General features: G+C 35.7%; 1 protein-coding gene across 2 annotated transcripts in view; it reads left to right on the top strand.

Moving 5' to 3' along the window:
• Positions 1–624: 624 nt before the first annotated feature.
• Positions 625–26,374, top strand: part of LOC145676017 (uncharacterized) — a 38,898-nt gene continuing 13,148 nt past the window's right edge. Inside the window, exons 1-2 of one of the 2 annotated variants that reach the window (XM_081746856.1) lie at positions 625–843; positions 21,518–22,073. In XM_081746856.1, coding sequence (XP_081602982.1) covers positions 21,679–22,073 — 395 coding nt within the window. In that variant the 5' untranslated portion in view covers positions 625–843; positions 21,518–21,678. The remainder of the gene's footprint in view (positions 844–21,517; positions 22,074–26,374) is intronic. The other variant, XM_081746855.1, reaches the window with a different exon arrangement.

Below are 26,374 nucleotides of genomic sequence, written 5' to 3'. Positions count from 1 at the left end.
AAACAAATTTCATTTGTTAATTGCTAATGAAAGAAAAATTTTAAAATCTTATTTAGCGTGAAAAATCTTCTCGTTCACTGGAAACCGTGCTGTGTTGCAGAAGCACTGCAACGACCAGTCCCTCTAACTGCTGAGATAGGGGAAAGGAGACTTAGCATTTGCTCCAATTGCCGCGCTGAAGGAATCTGGTCGTTGTATGCATGCTGCAACACAATATAAATTAGAGACTCTGTGACGGATTATTTTTCGCTTTTTAAAACGGATTAATTGAACGGACAGTTACAGAACAAAAAAAGTATGATAGTTAAAGTGTAGGCTATATATGCAAGTATTAAAAAGTATTTTTTTCTGTTCTTTACTACTATTGATGATAATATTTTTTTCTTGAAATATTTAGGTCGTTGCGCAACGCTGCAACACTAACGTTAGCCGCCATTGATATATATATATATATATATATATATATATATATATATATATATATATATATATATATATATATATATATATATTCGAGAGAGAGATAGAGGAAATTCCACGAATATTTTTTAGTGACTTTTCACCCAAAATTTGAGTCCTTTCTTTTCCCATTTAGCGAGATTTTATATCAACCTGTTGGCAACACTGAAATCTTTGTATTCGTTTTACTGGACTGCGGGGGTAGGAACACCTCTCATCCTATATTTTTGCAATCTCTATGTAATATTTTACTGTGTAAAACGCTTTTATTAACTTATAACCTTAACACTTAATAACTTCCCAACGGTCTATCTTACCTGGGGCAAAAACTTGTTAAGAGGAAGAACCCTTTATAGGATGAAAGAAACCTGGCTTGTGTAATGCGTATGTATTTGGTATCCTTTCTACAAATATTTATTTGCGATATACAAGTACTTTTTATGTGTCAAATTATTATTTATTCTCTAATTCCGTATGCGAAGAGTAATAATGTGCCCTTGTACGTAGTGTATGAGTATATGTGGGGGATTTGAAACACATATCGCATGTCACGTGCACGTGGATGCTTCTTACTGTTGCACTACGTATAAAAATTTTATTTCATGTAGAAGTGGTAATGTAACACATAAGAAACGCAGATGAGGTACTTTTGTATACTATTACCAAATCCCCCACATATACACTACGTACAAGGACACATTATTACTCTTCGCATACCATAAAACACAACGAAACGCAACGCAAACCGACGTACATTTTATTTTATATTACTCAGTAATTAAATGAAAGTCGCCTTGTTACCTCATTTCCAAGTTCCTAGATCCTCAATGAATAATCCGTAAAAGACTGCACTTCGTGAGTACTCGCTAAATGATGAGGCACTGTCGTATACTATATCCCCACTTTCTAATTATCTGATACAACAATAGAATATTGCTAATTTTTTCACTCTGTATTGTTATCAATGCTCACGCGATTTCTGCTTCGATTTAAGGGAGATCGTGTGACGTGGTATTGTCTGCATGGGTAAATAAACAAGTTTAAATTTGATCTTTGTACATGTCTATTTTTAAAGCACCACAAGAAAGAGTTATTGAAAATGTTCTATACTGGTGTAGTTTTGGCGCATCACATTTTCCAAGTTTTACAGGTAAAATTGAATGCATTGTATGGAAAATATATTTTTAAGGAGCATATTTCTGGAGGCGACAGAATTTTGTACAAAGTAATACAGCTGTATTTTAGGTTTAAAAGTGTAAAGTTACTGATGTAAGATCGTTACAATTGCTTTATGATGGATAAAATAAGTGAGTACATGTGAAATATGACCATGTTCGGTGTTATTTTCCACCGGCGGTGTATTTATGCACAATGCACAGAACCTGTATTATGTGTTTAGAAGCTTAGCGTTACTAGTAGGAAACGATGACGAGTGGTTTTGAAACACGTATCTTTGTCAAAACCTACTTCTTATCGCTATTCTCGCTTACGCGCATACCCACCATCGCAGATGCGCCTGCTCCCTTCGAATGCTCCCTCGCACTTCCGCGCGGGCCCACCGTATTCGCCTTGCGCTTAATCGGTTAGATGTCATTGGTACTTTTTGTGGCCACCTACGAAATGTTGGTTTGTGTTTTGGCACTGCAGTTTTTGTGCCACGTCCCGAAGCGTTTTGTAAAGGAGTACAAGAGGAATTGCAAATTTTGGATAATTATATCTGCTTGTCGCTTTGTATTTTATATATGCTAAGTGAGATATTTTCATATCGCCCAGCGCAAATCTTTTAGGGGACAAGAAGAAGGAATTATATTTTTTGAACAGTTATTTCGGGTGGTGCGCGAAAAGTAAACCTCAACGAAATTCTCTTCTTGTCCGCTAAAAGGTTTCCGCGGGACCATGAAAATATCTCACTTGGCTAGGGTTGCCAGATTTTATAAACGAAATATCGGGACAACATTCTCAGACCACATATGGTCGTTGCGTAATTTCATGCGGTTCTTATATTTTGTATTTCATCTTTATTCTGCAGTTCTGTTAATTCAAATACAAATACAATATACACGTAACATTAAAATATTCTACGTGTGTAACAATACATAACCTACATCACATTGGAAAACTTGCCCCATTCTGCGTGTTCTTGAACAAGGATTCTCATGAAGGATCTCATTCAAGCTATTTTCGTCAAAATATGAGTTTTCTGAACATGGATCATCAGACAAGTCAAACTGTCCTGCTCGAAAGCGGGGAAAAAAATCTTTCTGCGGTTTTTTTTTTCAGCAATTGTTTTTTTCCTTTACACTGCACAAATTGTTCTCGCAGCTTCTGGAGCACTGGATCTTCGGTTAAATTCTAGAATATATATAGAATTCCTCTATATATATATTTAGAAAATACGAGAACTACAGAAAGAAAATTTGGCATTTTCTTATGTCTACTAATCAAAAAAAATTGTGCTTGAATGGAACACTCTTAATATTAATTCAGCCAGGTTTCACTTGAAAATGGAAGTAATTTCTACATATATTTATTATACCATTCTCCTTATTAAAAGTCCAACATTGTATTTATAGTATACTACCAACGTTACCTAGACATATTATAGTTTTGTTTTAACTTCTCGCTTTACGTACCAGGATATTGGAAGATGGTAAAAATGAGATTGATCAGTACATATGAAGTCGACTTTCCTCTAACCTAAGTTTAATTTTAGGTTTGATTTTAAAAACGTTAGTAGCTATTTTTATATTGAATTTAGACTGTCCCAACCTTTGGCCACTCCCTAAATTTGTTCGTGTGCACGTCTTAGAGAGATAAGAATGGTTCAGGAAAGGAAGTCTGAGGGAACGCAAGAACTGAGAAACACACACACACACTGCTTATTCAGTTCAAAGTTCACTTAACGTGTAATGGGATCGAACCAGGAACCGAACGCATCGAAGATAAATGATATGTCTGGCCACCGCACAGGCATATATTTATGTCAGTTAAATCAATGGTATTGCGATTTTCGCCACTAAGTCTCTAAAATCTTAATATGAATTTATTAATAGACAGTAAAATTATATTTATTCTGATAGTAGATCAGTATGGCAGAAATGGAAATTTGCTTCTCTCTAATTAAGACATAGGTTGTATTGTGTTGTTGTCTTGTTTCCAAAGCTTAAAATAGAACTTTTCAAGGACAAAATTTGTGGAAGTCTCTCTTATTCTGTCAGCTGTTCCTGCTTATTGTTAGACTGCGAACAGATAATTAACAAGAAATTTTAATAACTCATTCAGGAAAGAGTATCGTTCCATAACAATAATAGACTGGCTTCACATTCATACATTTACCCATCAGAAATAGAGATAGATAAAATGGTGATGTCTAATTTCCCGAGTTTATTCGAAGAACATAGTTTCATTCGTTCTTAAAATCATCCGTGTTAAATTTTAAATGTACAGAAATATTTCCATAAATTCTGGCAGTTGTTTGTGTGCATCCTTCTGGATTCGAAAGGGCAAACGATTCGGCGAGGAACTTTTACAGATCCCTTAGTAATGGTATCATAATAGCAGTTCTTGATGAGTTTGTCATGGACTGAAATACGAATTCCACTAGCACTACGACTCTGTCTTCACATTTGGACAACATATTTTCAAATATTGAAATGGTATGTTATTTCTTAATGTTAAAAGTTGGGTCGTTCTGTGTTGCTGTTTTTATAGAAGTTAATGAACCAAATAAATTTGAAAATAGCTATGTCAATTTAGTCGTTCTACATTTTTCATTCCATCCATTGTGTATATTTTTTAAATCTGATTTTGTAGAGAAAATATACTTACTGTATTCAAAAATATTTTTTATTCCACTCAGCCAATCTATGTATTCATGTATATATATATATATATATATATATATATATATATATATATATATATATATATCGAATGTTGCAAAATAAGTGTAACAACTCTTAGGAGGTGACTCCTGCCACTGAGACAAGAAAAAAAGTTCCCTTGAACTTTCGGCTATCGGACATACTTTCGGATCTACAAGGTGCCGAAAGCGTGGGAAAATGACTTTCGGACGCCAATAGTTCGGAAACTATACAAAGTAAAGAGTGCGGGTAAAAAATTCACTGAAAAAGTCATACCTGCTCTATTGAATTTTGCATGTTTCACAATCCTACAATGCACGCGCAAGGGATTCCCCAAAGGAACGTACGGAATCCCGGATAATCTGCCAAATGAAAATTGATATAAATGGATATGAATTGATACGGTTTCTACCGGGTAACAATTATTTGTTTGTATTAAGTCGATATCTGGAACAAATACAAAATGGCGGACAATTTCAAGCCCATTGTGTGTGGTTGCATAATCGCCAGGTACGAACGCTAGCCAACAGTGACGTTCTGAGTATTAAGTGTAGCGAATTGGCACTCAAATGCTCTAGAAAGACATATGGAGTGTCGGTAGAGCACTAGAGATGAAGCAGGGTGATTCACATGTGTGGAAATACGTAACGAAAAATGCCCAGAAATGAACTCATACTCAGTAAACGTGAGTTCAAAGCATCGGAAATATAAGGAATAGTATTAATAACATGAAAGGCATTGCCAATTCTCCAATAATATTTCATCAATCCAATGCAATATGATCTGCACGGTTGCATACCAATAAGGATGCAACAACTGAGGTCAAGTAGAAATTGTGCAAGGGCACTAACTAAGAAACTTGGTAAACTCAGGCAATGTCAGTAGTGGGATCGCATGATAGATATTGAAATATGGCCAATGTGTGTGTTGATATCTACATGTAGCTAATGAACAGATATCAAATGTCCGACCACTGTTGGAACACCGTCCCACGTGCGAAAACTAGGAAAATAACGTTGTACATTCTGCTATTACATCTGGTGCACTTTTTGGTAGAACGTAACTAGAACACGATTGTATCAATGTCCCTCTTTGTTTGGGACATTGTCCCACAGCCGACACATATGAAAAGAAATATCTTAATCCATGGTTCAATTTCTGATGGAGCGTGAAAATAACGAACTTGTATTATGTCCCACGTCTTCTGGGACATATGACGTACTCGAAATATAGGAAAATAACTCCAGAAATTCGTATCTTACGCACAGTGCACATGCCAAGACAAAGACGAAAATGAACCAATTTGTCACATGTAACACTGCTGCTGGAACACCAATAATATGGAAAATAAAACGAAATGAGACATAGAAAGAAACGTCTTAAAGCTCTGATTGTTTACAACTGTGCAGTAGGAGTAACAAAATGAAACACAAGCATGTCAGGAGGCTGTGCAAAAGCGCTCGTCAAACAAAGTGGGTACTCCTCAAAGGAATTAATATAGAGAAAGTGAGGTTCCCTGGAAACCACAGGGCTAGAGTGCTAGCTTTCGCTCGCGTGGTAGCAGCTTCCAATCTTACTGGGAACCCACGGCCTCAGATTCAAGACCCGAGCAGTTATTTTCCTATTTTTCGCACATGGGACGGTGTCCCAGCAGTACTGGGACATGACATTTGTCTATTAGCTACATTTAGATATCAACACACATTTACCACATTTCAATATCGATCATGCGATCCCACTAGTGACATTCATTTAGTTTACCAAGTTTTTTTAGTTAGTCCCCTTGCACAATTTCAACTTGACCTCAGTTGTTGCATCCTTATTGGTATGCAACCGTGCACATCATATTGCATCGGTTTGAGGGATATTATTGGTGAATTGGTAATGCCTTTCATGTTCTTGACGCTAATCCTTACATTTCCGACGCTTTGAACTCACGTTTACTGAGTATGAGTGCATTTCTGGGCATTTTTCGTTACATGTTTCCATACATGTGAATCACCCTGCTTCATCTGTTGTGCTCTACCGAGACTCCAGAAGCCTTTCTAGAGCATTTGAGTACAAATTCGCTACACTTAATACTCAGAACGTCACTGTTGACCAGCATCCGTACCTGGCGATTATGCAACCACACACAATGGGCTTGAAGTTGTCCGCCATTTTGTATTTGTTCCAGATATCGACTTAATACAAACGCATTATTGTTACCCGGTAGAAACCGTATCAATTCATATCTATTTATATCAATTTTCATTTGGCAGATTATCCGGGATTCCGTACGTTCCTTTGGGGAATCCCTTGCGCGTGCATTGTAGGATTGTGAAACATGCAAAATTCAATAGGGGAGGTATGACTTCTTCAGTGAATTTTTTACCCGCACCCTTTACTTTGTATAGTTTCCGAACTATTGGCGTCCGAAAGTCATTTTCCCACGCTTTCGGCACCTTGTAGATCCGAAAGTATGTCCGATAGCCGAAAGTTCAAGGGAACTTTTTTTCTTGTCTCAGTGGCAGGAGTCACCTCCCAAGAGTTGTTACACTTATTTTGCAGCAACCGGTACATATATGCGGTATCGCATAATTCTTTTCCTCATTACAAACGTTCATAGACCATAAACAATGACATAGGCAATTACGCTTTATCTTCAATTACATGGGATACATTCAATTTTTTTTTTTTTTTTTTTTTTTTTTACATGCTGTTCCGTCTCCGAAGAACACGAATTCATTTTGATCACCAGACCAAGAAGCAAGATTTAACAATGAAGCATCAACGAAAAAGTCTTTAGTTGGAAAACGGGAGTTTATTTTCTCTAAAACGGATTTGATGAAATTTCAATCGGAAAGTGTCAAATTTTGTTGTATCACTAGCAGTAGGCTTAGTGATAGACACTCTTTTGAATGTGTTTCTTTCCTCTAATTCATTAAGGGCATTTCTTGATCTCGTTGGATCAACAGTCTTTAACGGACAAATTGATTGTTACATCAAATCGATTTCACGTTTGGCTTCAGCTGCAGATGGATTCCGTTCTGCAAATAGAGCGAAAAGCCAATCAAAATTTCAAGAACGTCATAGCCTAGATTAATATAAATTTCCTGACGAATAACAAGCTGGTTAGCTTCTTTACTACACCATTGAATTTCGATTTCTTACGCACAGGACGGGATGTATCTTTACTACATTTGTGTCAAAAGACTGCACAATATAATATAACTTTACCGCAGTGACCACACCGAACTGTATGAAAAATCAATCCAACGTACTCCAAACACACGATCCAATTTCAGAATATTTGTTGGCAGTTCATCTGATAATTGTGTAAGTAGTCCCTGGTTTCTTCAGCTATGAGGAAACACTGAATATAAAGCATGCATAAATGTTTGCATATGATACATATCAGAGACAGATTTAATCACATCTTGAACTGTAAGCTCAAGTTAACCACAATTAAGTCGTTGTTCAACAGTTTACGTTATCTTGTTGGAACTCCATTGTAACAACCCTGCATTACTGCCGCGCCAACTGTAGGTAAGCCATCAAAGTGATTCATCAAAACGTTTTCCATTATGCCATGGTTAAATAAATTCTTTAACAAGGTTCCTAATATAGCTTCTGCTGTAGTGTTGTAAAGTTCGACAATTTCAAAAAAATAGTTACACGCAACGCCTTCAGAAACTACACGAAAATAAATTATCATACATGATTTATTAGATGTGTTCGTGCTCTCATTAATTAAAATATTAAACTTTTCTCCTGACTCACAATAAACTTAGCAAGACTTTTTTCATCTCCTCGGTAATAAGCATTATCATGTTTTTGCACGAATTACCGGAGTATAACATATTTCCAAGGGAAACCCCATTTAATCACTGAAGTTCAAGCAAGGCACAATGTGCCAATAAAGACAGATTTTCTTTAGCAACCTTATATGCAATACGCATGAGTGCTGGTGCTGTTCTAATTTTATCTTCATTTTGGAGTTGCCATAGTCTCGTGTTTTTTGTATGGATTCCTCAATGTACTGTTTTTTCGGATTATCCATTATTTCCATGCACTTGAGGTGGGACTTGCATCTTCTATGATCACCAATTTTGTCATTAAGTTTTTTGGGATTAGTTGCAGAAACACCGTGTATAAACGTATTCTCGACAGGAACGCATTCCATACTGTCTACATTAAGATATAAATTTCACTGGGCCTGGAACAAATAACTAATTTCATTTTGTTTATTGCCAACCACGGTCTGCTCTTCTTCCAGTTATTAAAACGAGATAATTCAACACAACCACTAACATTTGCACTACTCTCGTTTCCCGACTTTGAAAACGATGCTGTTAGCATCAGATTTAGCACGATTTTCTGTTGGTGGGACGTATATATCGGTATTCACTTCATCAGAAAATTTTACCTTACCCGATGAAAAGCCTTCATTTGGTGTTGTATTGGACGATCTCTGTTCCTGTTGTTTCGTACTGGGAGCATAAAATGATATAGTTTCTTGTTTCTCCATTATGATGGCTGTACGTTGATGGTACTACAGTCACGCACTTTAATGTTTAAGATTGGTTACACAAACGCAAATGTTCAAAAATAATACACACGCATAGGTTTGTGATTACATAAAGAAACAAATATAAACAAACTACCAGAATATTGATTGATGTAAGTAAGTATTCGGTTTACATCGGTTTAAAATGCATTCCGCGCAAGAACGAACGCACAGCTACCATCAACTTAACACTAGAGAGCTGATCCACATCTAACTTGCTGCGAAAAACTATAAAGTTTTGATTTTGCGTATTCTTTTTCATTAAATCCAAATAAACCTGTATAATTTTTTGATTATATGAAAATGCAAATTAAACAAAGTGGTGCATTGTTGGCAATTTAACGCCGGACCCTATTTGGTAACGACGACTGCGGAAAGCATATATGCTTTCCTATGCCTAACGAGCAATGAAACTTGATGTCCCAAACGAATTTGTCACGGCGACAGCCACAGAGGAAAAAGAAATATGGTATTGATCTCGCAAGCGCGAATGTATAGTAACTTGAATTTCCTCTATACTTGTAATTTTCTTTAATCCTTCTCAACAACCATTCTATTCTAGTGATAGTGTAGGTTTCGAGTGTTCTCCTGAGATCAAAATTTCCAGTTCTATTCCATTATTAGCTATTTTAAAAAAAGAAAAGACTAGTGTAGATGACAACACAGACTTGTATTCATTCTTGCCTTTTTTGGGGAGAGGCTGTAGGATCCAAAATTTCAAACATATCTTGACCTCAAGAGCAATAAACATTTCTTTGTTCTGTAATGTGATGCACGGGGAAAGAGGGAAAACTCTGGTCCACTTGTGCTTTTGCTAGTACCTCAATTGTTTCTTTTCTTGTCGCCGGAAAACGAAACGCATTGTTGGTAAATTGATGTCCGGTTCTCCGAGTTTGAATGGTAAGCTGGAACATCAAATCTTCTGCTTCATCTTTGGTGACAAACAGGAATGGGACCTTGCAAATATACTGCAGACCTTGAAACAACACGCATCTTTGGTTTTGTTTTCTTGCAAGATTCGTTTAAAACTCCCCAAAACAGTATTTTTATGCGAGTTGCTAGCACAAACAGATACAGCCTCATGTACGGGAAAGAAGAAATGGGAAGTGAGACAGAAGAAACGTCATCCAAACTTAGAAAACAGAACACTCTAAGAGTGTGATTTTAAATATTTTCCACTATAAAGGAACTATGTATATAGACAGGAGAAAACCACTATCTCTGGGCGGGACGACATTAGCTAAACTAGAAGCCGGGATGATTTTCCCAGAGGGGGGAAATCCCAGGCATCCCCCCTGCAAACCGAACACTGGCCTAGCGAGCTTTGGTTCCAGTTTTCAATTATCGTTTATATATTTGAAGATATCACATAATTACTGTACGATAAGCGGTATTTTAATTTCGCCTACTAAGCCGTGGTAAATATTACAACATTGCTCAAACTAGCGGTATTTTAATTTCGCCCTGATGGGTACTATTAATATATTCGTCTATAAATTCTCCTTACTCGAGATAAAATATATCCTAGCATAAATGAATTACCTATCCGCCTGCGACGGAGCTCGAGTTTACAGCAAGAGCACCTTATAAGCGTTAGAAACTATGGAGGCTACAATATCACAAACATCGAAAAGCAAATAATTTTTGCAGGCTTATACATCATAACTCAAGAGAGGGGGAGAGGGTAAAGCACTTCCAAAGTGGAATACTATGATAATGATATGCCATATTTCCAATAAGTAGAAACTAAATGAAATGAAATCTTTAAGTTTAACGTCCCACGGTTATGCCAGTTAGGCTAAAGGAGACGGTGATAATGAGAAATGAGTTAAATGATGGAATGAAGAAAGTGGGAGGAAACGGGAGAACCCCGAGAAAACCCACGAGCACGGTGTTTGTCCACCACAAAGTCCACACGGCGCGAGCTGGGATCGAACCAGGGACCCCAAGCACCAGAGGTGAACGCTCTACCACTGAGCCACCGCGCCCCCCCAAGTAGAAACTAAGTGACAGTTATTTTCCTAAGATCTCATTTCGGAAAACTGCTTAGATAAGTATCATATTCAGTCACACAGGTAGTTTTCAATAGACACGAATTCAGGGCGGGAGCTCATCGCTTTCACGTTCCACATTAATCAGTGAGTCCACGTCTCATATAACCTCGCTGCTGAAAGGGACGATAAACAAAAATGAACTCAACTCAATAGACGCGAATATCATAATGCCGTTTACAGCAATTTGATGTATCAAGCCGTTCTTGGGATATCCTAAGCAGCAGGTCCTATTCACGGGGGCAGGCCCGTTTAAAATTTTCACGGTACGCTTTGCAAATGAACTATAATATGGTGATGGAGTATAATATGGCTACATTGGGCTCCTCTAACTTCTACTGGATATCCTCTACATTTTTGGGGTGGCTACTATATTACAACATAGATCAAATTCCTGCAATTGTGAGAACTTTTAACCACCTACTAGAAGCAACTGTTTTAATTTTATAGAAGATTAGGGAACCAACAATTTAAAAGTTCCTACAAATGTGTCATTTGAAGCAGTATACTAATCTGTACCCTTGTTTTTCGTATTTTCGCAATGATTTGAGGTATCATATTGCTGTACACCGCATTATGATCTGTCTATCTTTAGAAAATCATTTACGTGATTAAATACTTTAACCACTTTTACAAAATCAATTCCTGTGTAAAAAGTCAAATGCTTAATTCCTTGTAACTGAATTTTTATTTATTAGAAATAGGTCAAGTAAGTGTGGTCGTGTGTAAAGTTTCGTTTCGCATATAGATTACATGATGCAGTCTCATTTCAATATATATATATATAACGTTATATTGAGTTGGGAATGCTGATAGATTGCTGGTTTTTCCGAACATGGTGCGAAAATTTCAATATTTTTATCTATCAGGATAAAAGTCATAACGGCATATCAACACAAATGTTTATTCTTTATGTATATAGTAATTTGATATCGTTGAAAAATGTTCAGAGGCCAAATTTAAAAGGAAATAAATAAGTTAAACTACTGTACTGGTCCGTTAAAGCACCTTGCACTACCCGCTTATAAGGAGATTTCTCCCCTGCCAAGAAATGATCGAGGTACTGGAAAAGATGGAAGACTTCGAAAAAAAAACGATGCTTGAGGAACGGTTTCATCTTAAAATTCATTAAAAGCCTGCACCATTCTTTGAGTGACATGTAAATATGAATTTTCGGTTAATATTGGGAATACCCACTGTAAATCCGTAATGATGGTTTCGTTATTCATTGGTAGCCAAGAAACTTATTCTTAAGCCCGTTCTTTCGTGGACGAAATTTCATAAACCAATATCATATAGAGGGTTATTTTGCATGTCCTGATCCAAACGCACTGTTGACGATTGTCCCGGCTAAATGTGCAGATCACACCAGGTGTCAAATCAAGTATTTTAGTTTGGGGGCTACGGTGGCTAAGTGGTAGAGCATTCACCTTCGGTGCTTGGAGTCCCTGGTTCGATCCCAGCTCGCGCCGTGTGACATTTGTGGTAGACAAACAACTTGCTCTTGGGTTTTCTAGAGGTTCTCCCGTTTCCTCCCACTTCCTTCATTAAACCATTTCATTCATTTCTAATCATCACCGTTTCCTTGAGCCTAACCGGCATAACCGTGGGACGTAAAACTTAGAAAAATTTGGTTGCACTAACCCAATTCTCTATAAGGCGTGTCAAAAGTCTTTGGACACACTGTTTTTGAACGCTGAAGAGAAAATGTGAAATTGTTAATGAGATATAGTAGTAGAAGGGATGCACAACTTATGCATTAGGACCCTGGCAACGACAGTGAAATCCACCATATTGAATGCAAGTTCGAAATTTGAAATGCGAAGGGGACATATAGACAAAGACGTCTTCACTTCTCATTCTCCGAAGCTATTTACTCAATCAACACATTGATACATTACCCGTATTAGCAATTCTATACGATCATTATTTACATCAGTCATTAACCATTCCCGTTGATCCGACTCAACCACTCGTAGCTCCAATTATGTGTACGGATATTGCCTATGCTCTCCGAAATTGCCGAAATACAGCTCCTGGGGCCGATGCTATCACTCCCAACGAACTTCTTCAGGCATCAACTGCTTACTATGATATATATTGCTATACTCACTACCGGCTTGTTTTTCTACTTTATTGAAACCTACTGAAATGATCGTTTTCTTAAAACCTCATAAAAATCCTATAAACATTGGCTGTTATCAAAACATTGGAACGAATCGTCGTAAAGCGATTACGTTCCAATCTCCTTGTTCACTCTCATCTTTCTTCAGCTCAAGCAGGATTTATACCGTCATTTAGCACTACTGGTCAACTACAAAACTATTGTGCTGTCTTGTTAACATTTGAATAAACGGCTAGCATCTGTTCATATTTGTTCTTATCTGGTCTATGGCCTTCCCTACTCGTCTGAAAAAAAAAATTCTGTAATTAATTTCTTTTTAGCCATTCTATCCTACCGAGTACCTCACCTCCGAACACTTCCAAAAAATGACGTTTTAACATTTCTCAATATGGAACCTCCCCTAGTGAGAAACAAAATTTCTGACCTAATATTTTTGCATAAAATTGAAAATAGCCACATATCATGTGAACAGTTATTAAGTCAGATCAATATTCGCGTACTCGCTTTATTTACACTGGAGCTGCCAGAGTTAATATTGTCCAAAGGTCCCTTCTAAACCGAATTGTTAGCACGTATAATCAGTTACCAGTAAGTGTAGACATTTTTTGAAATGAGCATACTTTCAGATCATCTATAACTAAACTGTCTTTGTAATGGCATTGTACTGTATCATCTTGATTTCAAATTGTTATACTATTTTTATGTTACAAACTGTTAAGATGTTTCAGTGCAAAACGGCCTAGTGCTGTATCTGAAACCTACTATAAATAAATAAATACATAAATATTTCCTTTAATATTGTGCGCGCATTTGACTCAGTCTGGCACCAAGGACCTCTATTCAAATTACTTCGCATTCTACCATTATCATACGTTCGAATTATAGCAGATTTTAATGGCTCGAATGGCTCAGCTTACATACAAATATATCAAGTACAATCACATCAGCGGAGTACCTCAAGGTTCAGTTTTGTTACAACCACTGCTATACTACACCCTATATGTTGCTGATATGCCAATACCAGAACCACCAATTTCTGTATTTCAGTCTCCTGATGATATGGCATATCTCGCTTTATGTTCCTCAGTAAATCGAATAAAGGCAGATTTGTAACCAGCAATTTATATATTTAGAAGTTGGTGTCTCAAATTAAACTTAAGATAAATCCATCTAAAATACAAATAACGTTATTTGGACTTTAACGCAACAAGTACTGTTCAACACGAAAACCGAAATGTTTACGTCTTACATTACTAGGTTCGCCAATACTTTTCCAAAATAGTGTAAAATATCTTGGTATCACTTTCGACAAGCATCTTTCCAATTTACAAGCTAATATTCCCGCCAGATTTACTTGTTACGAAGTTTGAAAGGCACTACTTGTAGTGTTAATACCAAACCCATTTTTTATACATATGAAGTTTTTCTCGTCCTGCTGTTACTCATGAATATGTCGCCTGGTTATCGGCCCCACAAAAGCTTTGCAACAAGTTACAGGTCCTAGAACATTGTCTTAGACCTTACTCTTTTATTGCCGTCATGCATTCCGACTCCTCAAATAGGCCATTGCACAACAATACCAACACTATGTACAGCCTCTGCTGTCGCTACATTCAACGCCTGTTATCAGACTCTCATCGGATTTTTCGTGAACTGTTAGACGAGACAACAGCTTTACCACGTTATGCTTATTTACCAGTAGATAATTTTCTCGCTACGCACAAACGTGATGAGACTGCTGTTCTCTATAATTCCCGTTGTTGCATTTATTGTGGCCATCTTCAATGCACCCCTTTGTCTTTGACTAATAAGGCTGCAAGTGTCTAAACCCGCTATGATTATCCCAGCAGCAGACGATTAACAATCTCTACATCCTATGTCCTTATATTATGTTATCTGCATGTCACTTTATCATTTACATATCATGCTAAAATCTTATTTGTGCGTAAATATATAAAATTCTGTTATCCATCTCTAAATAAATAGCTCGTGGTCAGCACAAGGCGTTACTTTCTGCTGCCTGACCATGTTCCGATGGGAATGAAACCGCACTTCAATAATACTCAATCTATTTCTCATCATGAGACTCTTTTATCACATTCTCTTGCCTGTGACCCATAATTAACTACGTCTTTTGTAATAAACTTTTCAATTATTGCTGCTTATCGCTTACAGTTGTATATTATTTTGAATCGTATTTTAAACTGCTGTTCCTTTTGCATTGTATTTTCTCTTGTATTTCAATAAGCTGCGTTTCACCTGTTTCGTTCCTCTTTTATGCCAATTGTTTTCAAAACGATTCTTCAAAATCTTTTGCTGCATTTAACAATAAGTAAGAATATAAAAACGTAAAATGAAATAAGACATCAAAAGCTTTACATAAATGTTTCTCACTTAGTAGAGCCTAATTGCATTTATTTTGTCCACCTTTGTTCGCGACCTCTAGGTTCGAAAACCCGTGAAATAGAATATTGTAGTTTAAGCAGATGGCAAACAGATGTTCTTCCCAGAAATTTATAGAATTTTTGTTTAAATCTGAAAAAAATATTCGTTATACCTGATCACATACTTCTACACAGAATATAGAAAGTCTAAGTATTGTTCTTCTGCATCAATTTTAATCAAAATTCTCAAACTTGAGGTATGAGGAGGAATATAATAGTAAATGCTTCAACTACCAGCACAGATTCGTTTGATGTCCTTTACTCTCTCTCCCTACCGGAGTTTATTTAATATTTAATACTTAAGGTTTATTAATGCGTACACGATTTAAGCTACCCTCTTTCATGAAGATGGCATTTGGTCGAGGAATGGCGTATCTAGGTTGACAACACCTAGGGCAATAGCGGAAATTTCGCAACTAGCTTCCTATCTCGTCACTATATTCAGATATTTTCCTTCCTGTTTATTTGATAATTATGACTGTTATTTAACTATGGAGAAAAAGAGGGAACCCAATTATTCAAAATACCATTCAGTTTCCTGCTGTCACACAAGGCTCAAAGATTTTCAAGGAAATGATCATCATAATTTTACTTTTGGTAATTTTTATTTTTTTCCTGCAGAACTTAGAATGCTATTTCTCTTGCCCTCACTGCTACAAACTTGCCTACAATGTCTTGAAACTTAATTTCCTCTCCTTTCCACTTTTTAACACTTAGTAAAGCAAGATCATATAATCGATGTAATCTCTGGCATATTAAATATTTTTTTGTGTAATATGTGATATGTTAAATAAAGTTAGACAAAGGTACCATAGTCTTATAAGGGTTGACTCTAGGTCACCGCTTTACGGCCATTTTACTGAGACTGCAAATATAATTTTAATGTTGTACCCTTTACGAGTTATATGCAGTTAAATATTTATGATATTCGTAGCTGTGTTATGCAATCTGTTATCGTGCACTGGTCTAATATGCGTGTTTAAATAAGGATTGGAAAAAGTGTTTTGTAGACTTCTTACTATATTAAAGAGGGGTTTCAAATTCCCTGCTGGTAACGTAATCTTCGCTATGTTAAATTTTTTGAAAATGTGTTCGTGATTTTCTTAAATTGTAACTAAAAATGTTAATTAGTGTGTAATCTCTGCTGTGGTAAACAGGTGTTGGTAATCTTTCCAAGTGTGTTCGTAATCTCTACTCTGTTAAATATGGGTTCAAAAAGCAATCCTTGTAGCCTCTCATAAAATTCTCTGCTGGAAAACAGCCGTTGAAGACAAGCTCATAGTCTAGCCAAGATTCCTGCTGGTAAGTACGGTGTTGAAAATATGTTGCAACCATTTCATAATACGGGATGAAAAATGTGCTTATTGCAAGGAACATTTAGGGCAGTATTTACTGTCCTTATATTCAAAGTCTGCGTATAAACTGTTGAAAGTTTCCTATTTAAGCTTTATTGTATTAAATTGGGGATGAAAACTATGTAAACCCTGCTATATTCAATAGGGTTAATGAAAGTGTCGTAAAAGAGAACAAATCTTTCACCAAGGGTCCTCATCCGGTAGAATACACATGTTTTCGTCTTACTAATTCAATGTCTGTAGCGAACATTCGAGTTTTTGGTGGTACAATTGGTTTCTTTGCATAGCAGACAATTACTGAATACCATAGAAAGATGTTTTGTATGTTAATTCTGTTGTAGTACAAAATTAATACCCCAAATCTGCATTCCTTGTGGGACTCCATTTCTCAAACCTTTTGTGAAAGATAATTTTTACCATTTTTCCACTAACTCAAAGTAAAGTAAGAACTTGGTCGTCTATGTTGAAACACAAATGTAACATAATAATCTATATTTGGTAGGAGTTTGTGAAGTTAGATGAGACGGTAAATGGGTGTTGAACAGCGAAGGATATAGAATATTTTTCTTAGGTAATCATAAATGACGATATAAATTACAATACCAAAATCTATTTTAATACCAAATTTAAAATTTTCACCAAATTTTGTAAGCTATAGAGAACCAACCTTCATTTATCTCAAAACTCTACATTTTTTCTCTCTGCCAAGGGAATCACTTTAAGTTACATTTATTCTAGGATAACATCTTTTAATGAAGGAAACATGCCGTGTGATTTTAACATTATTATCTTTATTGACACTAACCACACTGTATTTGGCGTAGGATAAGAAAGTATTTGGTACGTGCCATCATATAACTGAGATAAACGTGGCATAATTTTCTTTTCCAAAGAAGCCTTTAATATCTTCTGACCAATACCTGTTCACCAACAGTTAGTGTAGTAGAAACATGCTTTCTATTATAAACTGCTTCCTCGCTTTCTTAATATTACTTAAATAGTGGAAGTCAATTGTTCTTTATTGACAACTGTCAAGGATGCCTAGATCGACAATCCGACGAACATCTAACGGATTCAGTTGATGGCTTTCTAAGAAATGTTCACCTGGAGTTTTTCTCGTCTCAGCATTTTCGCTGAAACTCAATGTATATTGAACCTTACAAATATGGTCTACCCATTTAGTTTGATTTTTGCTTACATACGCTATAAGAACCAACTTTATATTACGAGTTTGGTGCTACGTAGGTTACTCGACTGGGAATAAGGAGCGGTACAAAAGTTCTGAATTCCAAGCCTAACACATTATTGCTTGAAATAGTCAAGCGAGAAGTATGAAGCATTGTCATGAAGAACCCGGTGAAGGTACCCATACATATAAAAGATCTTGTCAAGCTTCTGACATATGCTCGCTGACGTCACAGTTCTCAATAGTTCAATTATAACGAACCGACTGTAAGCATCTGTTACCACCAACAGATACTGATTCCCATTATCAGGTATCCACGGTCCGGTACCATCGATGTGGAAGCAACTATTAGCATAAGAATCCTTTTCTACATAGTGCTTGCCATATATATATATGACGATTACGGTCCTTTATACGTTGAAAGATTTCGCAGATGTGAATGTAATCGATTATTTCTCGATACATTTTATTCTATGTAAAACGAGATGCCAACTTTCTAAATGTACACCATTTACCCGCATGGCCACCGCCCGACTAATTCGCCGTGGAAAAATACAATAACTGAATACTGCAAAGATTCTGGTATTACCGGTCTTACGCCACCATATACCTTACCATATACCTTCAGCAATACCTTATCTTTTAATAAATAAGGTTCAACCTTCTTGTGTTCTAAGTCATTTATAATCAGCTTTAACGTAGGATCCTGCCTCTGAAAGTCACCTTAAGGCTGATTAAGGACAGGTAACTTCCAAAAGTTAACAAATGTTAAATGAACATTATGATCACTGATTTCTTCTATTTCTTGAATATTTCCGTAGGCGGTTCAAAGTCTACATAACTATTCATTCTGTTGACAGAATCGGCTAAATGGTTACCTTTGACCTGAGAAATATTATATTAAAATTGAATTTACTGATCTTTTCGATTAAAGTTCGTATTTCTTTTGTTTCTTTTGATTCTTAAAGAGTTTATATAAGGCTTGCGTTATTGCAGTGAACCTTGACGTACATATCAAACTTTTCTAACGCAAGAACCAAGCTCGTGACCTCCAAGGCAAAACTATTCTCTCACCAGTCTGACTCGGGATTACGTTACTCAAAAATACAATGGTGGTCTTAAAAAGCCAGACACATCATACTGCAAGAGCATCGCAATATAATGCGAGCTTGTATCGACATGTATACAAAAGAACTGAAAAATGCGGAAAAAAACGTAAATCACCGTGTTCAAGTTTTAGTTTTATATAAACTTAAGGCTTCAGTGAGACAAAAAAATCTGTGTGCGTATATTTTAGCGTCTTCTCTTTACGCTCCTCATAATTCAGCGTCTTCTCTTTACGTTCCTCATAATTTAGCGTGGTAAAACTGATACAACGCTAATATGACGTATATAGTAATTCTTCCGTACAAGTGTAACGCGTCTTAAGAATAAAAATGGTATTCTCCCTAATATTTGAAGGACGAATAAAGTTAAACCTTGAGTTATATATTTGTTATTATTATAATTTTCTGCACTATGCTGTCTAGTGCATCATATAAGGAAGAAATAATTTATTTAGTACAGATATCATGAAATTGGTACGTAATAAAAACGTTTATTATATTCCAGAAAGAAAACTAGTAGCGCTCGAGAATAAGTGTTTTCAAGGGGGCGCGGTGGCTCAGTGGTAGAGCGTTCACCTTTGGTGTTTGAGGTCCCGGGTTCGATCCCAGCTCCAGCGAAGTGAACTTTGTGGCGGACAAACACGGTGCTCGTGGGTTTTCTCGTGGTTTTCAGTTTCCTCCCACTTTCTTCATTAAACCATTTCATTCATCTCTCATCATCACCGTCTCCTTTAGCCTAACCGGGATAACGTGGGACGTAAAGCTGAGATTTCATTCAGATAAACAAACGAAAAACACGTGGTTTTCTTTCCAGTCTTACTTAATATATGGGTCTGTTTCGGATTACATTCTTAAGTATGTGTATTAATTGCTATGTAAACAAACGATTTTACAGAATAGGTTGAAGTATCGGACGGAGAGCATTGTAACTCAGAGGTAGACTGGCTGTCTGCGGTGAGAGGTTTGCATGATCTTTTTCCCCGCCTACGTGAGTATCTTGGGTTTTCTCCATACTTTGCCATATCCTCTCACAATCTCGTTCCATTAATTATATCAAAATTTTCTACTAATTCACCCGCAACCGTGTGCGTAAAAGCGAGTACCGTTGGTTAAACAAAATTTTCATTTTATATCCAGAAAGATTGAAAAAATTCAATTTGAGGAATAGGTTGAATAGTGTTTGCAACATCACTTGCTTTTCAGTCCTTGATTGACTTCAGTCCTTCGCACGTGAAGTATTTCAAAATATATAATTATGTGTATGAGACATATTCTCGACATACGAGTAAATAATGGTGGATTCGACTACAATATTTGTATAAAATATCATATTTTAAAGAATGTCTATTTAGTAAAACATCTCAGAAGACTCAAAACCGAGAAATAATTTGCGACGGGAAAAATGATTGCGAAGCTATTTTCAAGAACATCGGCTATGCAACTTGCCTGCTGTGGAACTCTAAATCCGCTGCTTGGTCTAGGTAATATTTTTGGTGAGACATTATTTTTTCCCGTTCTAAACTCGTTCCAAGGCAACACAATTATTCACGAGTTGTCTGTTAATTTGGTATGTGCGGAAATGTGAAGAGTTAAGGCATGTAAAGATATTGTATTGGTTATATCACGTCCAACATACGGCTCAGGTTAACCCATATTGAGATTTCTTACTTTTTTTGTTTCACTCCGTTTTACGAGGAAATCTCAGTATTTATTTTAGTAAAAAAGTTTTCATCGTACCATAGTTTGTTTCGTTCGAGTATATATACTATTAAGGAATTTGATCCGTTAATTGTTGTCAAGTTACTGATTTTTACAACATATCTCCGGAAATTTCTAGTTTTGTTAATACAAGTTGCTCTATGGTCTATGAATTGCTTTAAATATGTTTTCGTCGTAATATTAAGTGAAATAACCCTTCTGTGATTTCTTAACAACGGTGACGTTCCCAGTATCGAGTTTTTATAGCTAGTCTTTCAATTTCTGCAGTTTATTTTAATTTTGTATATGATAAAATGTTCAAATTCTTATTGTTTAGAAAATTTCCGTACTCTATCTCTTAACAACAAACCCCATGATAAGTATTAGACAATCACTCTTAAATATTGAATATTTGATACAAGTGATACGTGAAACCAAGTTTACTGGCAGTATTATTAAGCAAAGACAACCAGAAACTTAAGCATTTCATGTAGATGTTAAATGTCTTCTGGCGATGTACAGAAATATGTTGTTCTCGCTATTTGTCTTCGAATAAATACAAATACAAATTTTAATTTATTAGTTATTATTCTATTAAGTTAATAATTGTTAAATATATTGTATATATTGTAAACTAATTATGTATATTTTACCTTCAATTTATTATTCTGTTTTCTTTAGACAGCATCGTATAGAAACTCTTCTATTAATCTATTTTTAAGGTTTTTGGAGGGGAAAGTAACGATTTCTTTCTGGAAACATCACATGACGTACACTCTTCTACTAATTACGCAGTTGAAGATCCTTAGATACATTGTGATCAAGTAATTGTGACAATTATTATGATGGAAAACGAACATAAAATTAAATGCGAATTAATTTCTATGTTATCTGAAGTTGTCAACGAAGCTGAGAAGAACAAATCTCCTGATGAAAATCCGAGTGAAGGGAATTGTGTGAAATTTGGAAATAATGAAGAAACTAAGCTCATTGTAATCCGCGAAGAAAATCCGACTTTACCTCAAAGTGTTACATCTAGGACCGCAGAACTATTTTCTGAGATCACAGAACTACTTTCTGAAACAAAGTCTGAGCCTGAAATCAGAGATGATAATATAGCCTTAACCCTTTGCGCCGATGAAAGGAAAGTGGAAAGTTCTAACACAACTGTAAAATCACCGTACACTTTATCAGGTAAAATTACAGAACATGGAGAAGATGGATCTGAACTTCACAGGTAACGTTTTTGTTCTTTTTTGCTCTTTATGTTCTAGATCATTATCTGGTAAACATTTTTTTTCAAAGATATTCCTATAAGGAAGGTTTTCCGGATGCAAGGCAGTACAGTCCTCAATTTCCAAATTCAGGTTGTAGTAACTCTTAATACACTAGCTGCAGTGGCAGTAAATGTGCAGTAATAATATTTATGTATCACGTAAATATGCTGTCTGTACAGAAGAAGCGCAGCTGCAAGTATAGCATGGCATATTAGAACTATTTTTCATAATTTTCTCTTTATATACCGATAACATATCTTTCTATTGCTTCTGATAATTATTAGTTTTACATTTAATAGGGGCGTGTGTGGCTTGTATATGCGTTCGAGTCACGATGATCAACAGTTACTAATAATATTAAAATAACCATAATAAGCCTCCGAAATAGCCCAAATCGAAAATAATAACAGTGTGATAGTAAAATAGAATTTTTAATTTGTATATAAAAAGCTGGTCTTGAAAAGTTTAAAGCAGTAAACAGGAAAAGAAGAAGTAACGGAAAAAAGCAGAATAAAAATGAAATGTACCTTAAAATAGAAATGATAATTAAACATAATAAGAGAGATCTTGAAACTGATACTCGCAGAGTACTGATGATCTCAATCACAGGAGAAAAGGTGAATGCGCGTACTAGTAAACGTTCTTTATTTGTGAGTATTGAGGGCATTCTATAAGGAAGAGACCCGTATTAAGGGGTAGGAAACAGTTTTCGTAATATTGTGGAAAACAAGGAACGTGAAGACAGGCAGTACTCTTGCCATATGTAATGGTTTCTCACGAAAGTATTCTTCACGAGAAATTATTCCCTTAAAGGAAAAGATTACACAACTCTTAATTCTGTAATTGTGTATTTTGTATCCGATGTAATTTAAACAGTACTTACTACATATATAGAACTTTTTTTTACAATATATACAGGGTTTCAAATATAGAATGCAACTCGGAGTTTGTGATGGTAGAACTTTTAAACCTGAATCCATACACAAATAATGGTTATACCAAATCGAAGCTTTGTTCATGTATATATAATCAACATGGCGGCGCTTGCAGTGGTGGGTGTAGCAGACGGTCCTCAAAACAACAAAAATTTGGTAGAAATTCAACAAGTTAGTAATGGTAAAATATCTGATGGTGAGTCAAGGAACAGTTCTCTAAGTAGAAACTGTAAATACAGTAATAGTATACCCGAAATTGATAACATTACATTAGCAAAGTGTAGTTACTGCAAAACTGGAATCAGTGAGGTGAAAACAAATGACGATCAAACGTGCTGGGAGAAATCTTCGCAGAGTAATCTAATAACTGAACTAATTGAAGAGATACATTCGCTGCGTGAGGTTATTTCAGTGTTAACGAGTGAAAAATGTGAAGATATTCCTAGACAAAAGCAACAAGATGGATTACCGGTAATTAGTGCAAGAAATGGTTCACCGCTTTATAGTGAGGTAATAATGCACAATAACAAAATAAGTGCACAACAACCTACAAATTGCAGCAAACGAACCTATTACAAGCATAAAGAAACATCAAAGAGTGATCTTCCAATTAGTAACAAGAAAATAAATTTTCAGAAACACAGTAACAACAATACCAGTCAGCATGGTGTATTACAGGAAATACCCACCCAAAACAGGTTCACAGTTCTACCCGACCTAGCAGATGTGAATAGTGAAAGTGCAGTTAGTGAAAATTGTATAAGCAACGTACACAAAAGTTCAGGTAATGTCAGTGTAAATGGAAACTTAGATGCTACAAGCAGGTGCAAGAAACTAAATAAAAGGACTACAAATAGTAGTAATCACACAAGCGTTCATGATGGAAGCAGTGGCAAAACTGAGAGTGCAAAGCTGCATAGTTTGAGAGCAAGTAGTGAAGTAAAGACAAGAAATGCAAGTGTAAAATTTGGTAGTAATAATTTGAGGGGGAAGTCGAAAGTAAGTTCAACAGAAATAAACAAGCGGAAAGTGGTGATATATGGTGACAGCCATGCAAAGGGATTGGCCGGTATTTTAAACTTCATATTGGTAGATAAACAAATTACTAGTTTAGTTAAACCGGGAGCAAGAATAGGTAATGTAGTTGAGCCAGTGGCTTTAAATAGTAATAATCTAACCAAGAACGATGTACTTGTTATTATCGGAGGGACCAACGATATTGCTAGAAATGAAGCTGATGTGGGTATAAGAAATCTGTGCTCTTTATTACCAAATCTAGCTCATACAAATGTGATAGTTGTAGGTGCTCCACATCGCCATGATCTTATTAGCTCTTCTTGTGTAAACCAAGCGGTAAAAAACTTCAATAAGAAACTTAATACATTAAGTAAACTTTATAGTCATGTGCACCACCTAACTGTTGAGGATTTTCCTCGTAGATATTTCACAAGACATGGTATGCACTTAAGCAATACAGATAAAAAAGAAATATGCGAGAAACTTAGCGTAATGATGGGAGAGCTTTCAACAAAAATTAGTGTAAATAAAACACCCATAATTATTGATACAAAGGGTACAGTACGCGAAAACTTTGACATAAATTGCAAAAGTAGTAAAATTCCATGTCAAGAAAATTGTTTCATACCATCTAATGAAGACGGTATCAGGGTAGAATCGAATATTGAAAATATGAATGTTTCAAATGGCATTGTCTCTCCTCAAGAAATTACGTCATATCAGGACAATGTATATAGGAAATCAAAAAGAGAAAGAAAGCCTCCAACACACCGTCCGGATTATTTTTTATGGTAGGATCATCAACCCAACATAAAGACATCCGTACAGATAATTGGAGTTCTGATAATCGTCTAATTGACAATAAATTAAAACTAAGGTATATTGAGAGTAATGCTGTTAAAGTGCAGACATGTTATCAAAGTATACAGTCTGACAACTTAAGTTACAAACATAATAGAAATAATATAGTTATTTTCCATCAAAATGTACAAGGGTTTTCGTTATATAAAAAAAGCATGCTGGAAGAACTACTTTTGGACAAATTGTTCGGAGCAAATTTAATATGTATAACAGAACACTGGTTACAATCAGGCTGCTTAGAATACCTAAGCATTCCTGAATTTCAGCTAAGAGCAGGATACTACAGAAGTAATAAAGATAGAGGGGGAGCCTGTATATATGCAAAGAGGGGTCTGAAAACAAAAGAATGCATTAGGTTTAAGTATTTAAATGTAGAAAAACACTTTGAAAGTTGTGCATTAGAAATAGAAGATTATAACCTTGTAATTGTATGTGTATATAGAACTGCTGACAGTGATTTAGAAATTTTTATAAATAGGATGGACACGATACTAAATTATTTTACGAAAATCAAGAAGACCGTCGTAATTGTTGGCGATATCAACATAGACTTTTTACAGCCTATAAAACACGAGGTAGAACTTCTTCTAGATTCATTTAATATGGACGCAATTGTTAAAGTTCCCACACGAATTACAAAATACTCTAAAAGTGCAATTGACCAGTTCATCGTGAGCAAACATCTTAACTACAACACAGTAGACGTCTTCAACAGTGGTTTTTCAGACCACCTTGCCCAAGTACTCGACATACATGTAACTCCTAATAAAAATTTTTGTAATGCAAAAGCAAGTAGTGTAACGTACAAAAGAAAATTTAATGACGAAAATATACAATATTTTAATCACCTTCTCAGCGAAGAAAATTGGAACGAGCTTTATATACATAAGCAGGTTAATGAAGCTTTCAGTTATTTCATTGACACCATAAGATTCTATTTCGATCTAGCATTCCCTGTTGTAAAATGTGTAACTTCAACAAAACAATCAAAACCTTGGGTAACACAAGGGGTCAGAATAGCAAGCAAAAAAATGAGACTTCTTAACAAAGCTAAAACACAAGGAAATCTATCACCACATACTGAGACATATTACAAAAGATACAAGAACATATACAAACGGGTTCTGAAAGCAGCAAAAAAATTACACAATGACACAATCATTAAAAAATCAGATAATAAGTCGAAGGCGTTATGGAAACTAGTGAAGAGCGAGTTAAGTTTAAACACTCGTAATGATGACGGTAATTTAGAGGTAATCAAAAATGGCAACATAATAAAAGACCCTCTTATAATTGCTGACCTATTTAATAACTATTACACCAACTTATCACAAACGTACAATAATGATCCAGCATTGTCCACTTCGAAAATATTCTCAAAAATTTGCAACAATACAATGTATCTACATCCAGCTACTAATGCAGAAATAATAAAAGTGGTAAAGAAA

Source organism: Thermobia domestica, chromosome 18 (assembly GCF_964235325.1).
Source record: "Thermobia domestica chromosome 18, izTheDome1.hap1.1, whole genome shotgun sequence".
NCBI lineage: Eukaryota > Metazoa > Arthropoda > Insecta > Zygentoma > Lepismatidae > Thermobia > Thermobia domestica.
The sequence above is the reverse complement of the archived record's forward strand: the minus strand, read 5'-3'. Positions and strand labels throughout refer to the sequence as shown.